The sequence below is a fragment of the Mytilus trossulus genome, chromosome 3 (assembly GCF_036588685.1).
Source record: "Mytilus trossulus isolate FHL-02 chromosome 3, PNRI_Mtr1.1.1.hap1, whole genome shotgun sequence".
In the NCBI taxonomy this organism is placed as follows: Eukaryota; Metazoa; Mollusca; class Bivalvia; order Mytilida; family Mytilidae; genus Mytilus; species Mytilus trossulus.
In genome coordinates, this window is record NC_086375.1 from 11,979,064 (window position 1) to 11,982,660 (window position 3,597).

Consider the following 3,597-nt stretch of genomic DNA (forward strand, 5'->3'; position numbering starts at 1 on the left):
TTGTTTATATGACACTACATAATCATTATCTTATCCCTCAACATTTTACTGGCATTTATAAGTCCACTTGTAACAATTCCGTTGGTGGCCTGTTTCTAGAAAATATCATTCTCCTTTCTAGAGTTCATCCAAGTCAATTCATTTTGCAGACCCTTAGTTTTAAATTGATTGTTTATTCGTTCTTGTGGTGAATATGCATGAGATATCTGCCACTGGATGCGAAGAAATAATCAACCAATCTGACTGTTACACATTACACAGAATACTATATACAAGAAAAAAAAACACCACTAGGTTGACATTGTTAAAGAAACTTCGATGTAGCCTATGGCAATTTAAAACCACAAATTTGTTTACCTAAAAATATCTGTACAAGTTTCTTTGAAAGATAATAAATATTCCGAGAAAGAAATGTATGTTGTTTACCTGGTAATTACTTAGGTGTAATTATTTTATGTGTTTTATCCTGGTTATTAAATCAACCTATATATATACTTTAAATCATCATGTATTGTTTTAAAGATACTGCTCCTATAGTGATAGCTGGATTTATTATAACAGTTTCTGCATTTGTAATACACTTGATAGGATTTGCAACGCCTTATTGGATAAGGGATTATGATTCCCATGACGGATTATGGCTCGTCTGTGATGACCAAAATCATCAATGTTTCAGTATGTCAGGTAAGAGTACGGTCTTGCGACAAAATATTTATCACTAAATATTCTTATATGACATGCCATATTTTGTCAAACAGTATAATCACAGTATATCACACTTTAAGCTTTGGGTTTTTTATTTTTCGTTTTATTCATGTCAATATATTTTCGACCGATGAGTTTGCATATTCCTCTGGCATCTAAAAAAATGTAAAGAATAACGTATGTCTGTTTTTAGTTTTGTTTTTGTCAAAACGAAACCTGGATTAAATATACACAGAACTAGTTCTGACTACTATGATGGTGATGCACTCGAGGCGGAAGTTGTGAGTTAAAATTATCAAAGATACCAGAAAAAAAGGTTGGAACACCAGACACGCGTTTTGTCTTCACTCACCAGACGCTCGAAAAAAAAAATAAAGTTGATGAAAATTGACATTAGACATGCGCATAAATTGTTGATTTGTACTACATCCTTATATTGTCTCAGTTGCTAATGTTCATGTACTAAAATAGATTTAATTGTTGTTAAACATATCACTTCTGATCTGCTTCCCTGCGAGTAATAAGACCAACTTATAACCCTGTTAACGAGAAGATATTGTTACGCTATCGTATCTGGGGATGAATGGTATCAATATTTGTTTTATCATTATATACACTCATTCCAAATATTAACTCCACTTTTGTGTTATAGGTTTGGTTCAAGAATTACCTGCCAAGTTTAAAGCTACTCAAGCATTGGAATGTATAGCTTTCTTTGCTTATGTTGCTGCTGTTGTGTGTGCTTCACTCCAAACATTTGTTATGAAACAGAGAATATTGTACATAGTCGGAGCTCTTACCAACTTCGTGGCAGGTATGAAAAGTTAAACTAAAAATCGGATACTGAAGAAGCATTAGAAATGGGAAAATAAGTTGTCACAGAAAAAAACTGTTTTTCCCCTTTAATATCCCGGATAAGTCTTGAAAGCTGTTAGGGGTGTTCAATTACTCGGCCACTTCAGGTCAAATGTAGGACATTAAGTGCGATTTCTTATTTAAAAAAGTACTACACTATCTGCACTATAAGAATCTATTCAACAGTTTTTTATGGTTGGTAGGTGGACCGGACCCTCACAAAGCGGAAATCGTGTCCTTATCCAATATACTATCAATTTTCAGTGTCAGCTCAAATTCTACTGAAATTTTTTCTGGACGGTTTTTATCACAAAATCTACCGATTGTATTTAAACTCCTATATAATACTTGCTACTGGACATGTACAACCTCAATCAATCAATTTCTTTTGTAAGTATAGTAAAATCCGTTAATTTGAATTGACGATTTCGTTTCACTCTACAAACCTATTCTAAGTTAGTAATTACACGCCATATGCAACAAAGGAATACGTATTCATAGAAGGGATGGTATGATTACATTTATATATCAAACGGACAAATGATTTTCAATAGTATTCTTATTTGTTGAATTTATTTGACAATTCTATGCATTGTGTCTATGTTTTACGTGAGAGAAACTGTACGGATCAATTGTAGTTTAGCTTTTGTTCACTCAAGGGTATTTAAGACATACGGTATTTAAACTAGGAAATAAAGGCAACAGTAGTACACCCCTGTTCAAAACTCATAAATACATGGACAAAAAACAAAATCGGGGTAACAAACTAAAACTGAGGGAAACGCATTACATATAAGCGGAGAAAAACGAAGCAACATTAAAATGAAACACATACAGCAACGGACTAAGCATCAGTCAAAATCCGATGAAAATAACAAATATAACATCAAAACCAAATACATGAATTTGGGATAGATAAGTACCGTGACACGTCTTTTTGTAATGTGAATTTACACTAAAAAATATGAGAAACGACACAACGTTAAAATTTAACACACACAGAAACGAACTATAATATAACAATGGCCTTACTCATGACTTGGTACAGGACATTTTTAAAGGAAAAAATGGTGTGCTGAACCTAGTTTTGAGGGAGGCAAACCTCAAGAAAGTCAGTGAAAAATGACACCGCCAAGGAAATAATGAAAAATCGAGCAAAGGACCAAAAAAAACAGTATAAAAACAACATACAGAAAACAAACAAATGAGCATCACTAAATAACGGGAGTTTTCTCAAGTGGTCTGGAATGTCGGGCAGGTTCTGCTCCACAATTTATGTAGTGGGTTACTCTTTTAATAATTTTGACTTTTATTACAGGAGGTTTTAGTTTGATTGGATGCATCATCTTTTCCACTATTGAAAACATTAATACAAGTGATTTACATTTCTCGTTTGCGTTTTGTATCATAGCTAGTATGGGAGGAGTTGCGGCTGGTGTGTTATTCATCCTGGCGTGGAAATGGATACCGGCAAACTAAATAAAAATGAGGAATGTACACGGCAAATTGAATGATCGACGTTACTAAAGAGTTTGGATTGGTCGTGTCAAATAACGTATAAAAAAAAAAATTTAACTGACGATGAATACATTCACACTTACAAGTGTATATCTTATTCATCAAATTCATAAAACTCCGTCGAAAGTGGTTTCTATATATTATATGAAAGCGCAAAACAACATTCCACTTCTACGATTTTTTGCATGAGGAATAACTTCTAAATATCAAAAGTACAAAATATGTCTGCAATGTATTAAAATATAGATTCAAAAGAAACTTTAATAACTTTAAATGTGTTTCAACTTAAGATTTAAGCACAGCTTATAGTTGCAGGATTTTTTATATCGTTAGAAAATTTCCCTAGTGGAACAACACGACAGTGAAACCAGTGGAGCAGGTTCTGCTTCCCCTTTCTGGGACACATAAGACCCCCCCCCCCCCACCCCAGTTTTTTGTTGGGTTCGTTTTGCTCAGTCTTAAATTTTCTATGCTATTTTAATGTTGTTTGTCTATTTATGGTTATTTGCCATGGAGTTG

The 3,597-nt window shown here is 33.4% G+C and overlaps 1 protein-coding gene across 1 annotated transcript; it reads left to right on the plus strand.

Moving 5' to 3' along the window:
* Positions 1–438: 438 nt before the first annotated feature.
* On the plus strand, positions 439–3,336 carry LOC134709243 (claudin domain-containing protein 2-like). The gene is made up of 3 exons (XM_063569412.1): positions 439–684; positions 1,358–1,519; positions 2,879–3,336. Exons 1-3 carry the CDS (start codon positions 507–509, stop codon positions 3,037–3,039), a joined length of 501 nt encoding a protein of 166 aa, XP_063425482.1. The 5' UTR covers positions 439–506; the 3' UTR covers positions 3,040–3,336.
* Positions 3,337–3,597: the final 261 nt, after the last annotated feature.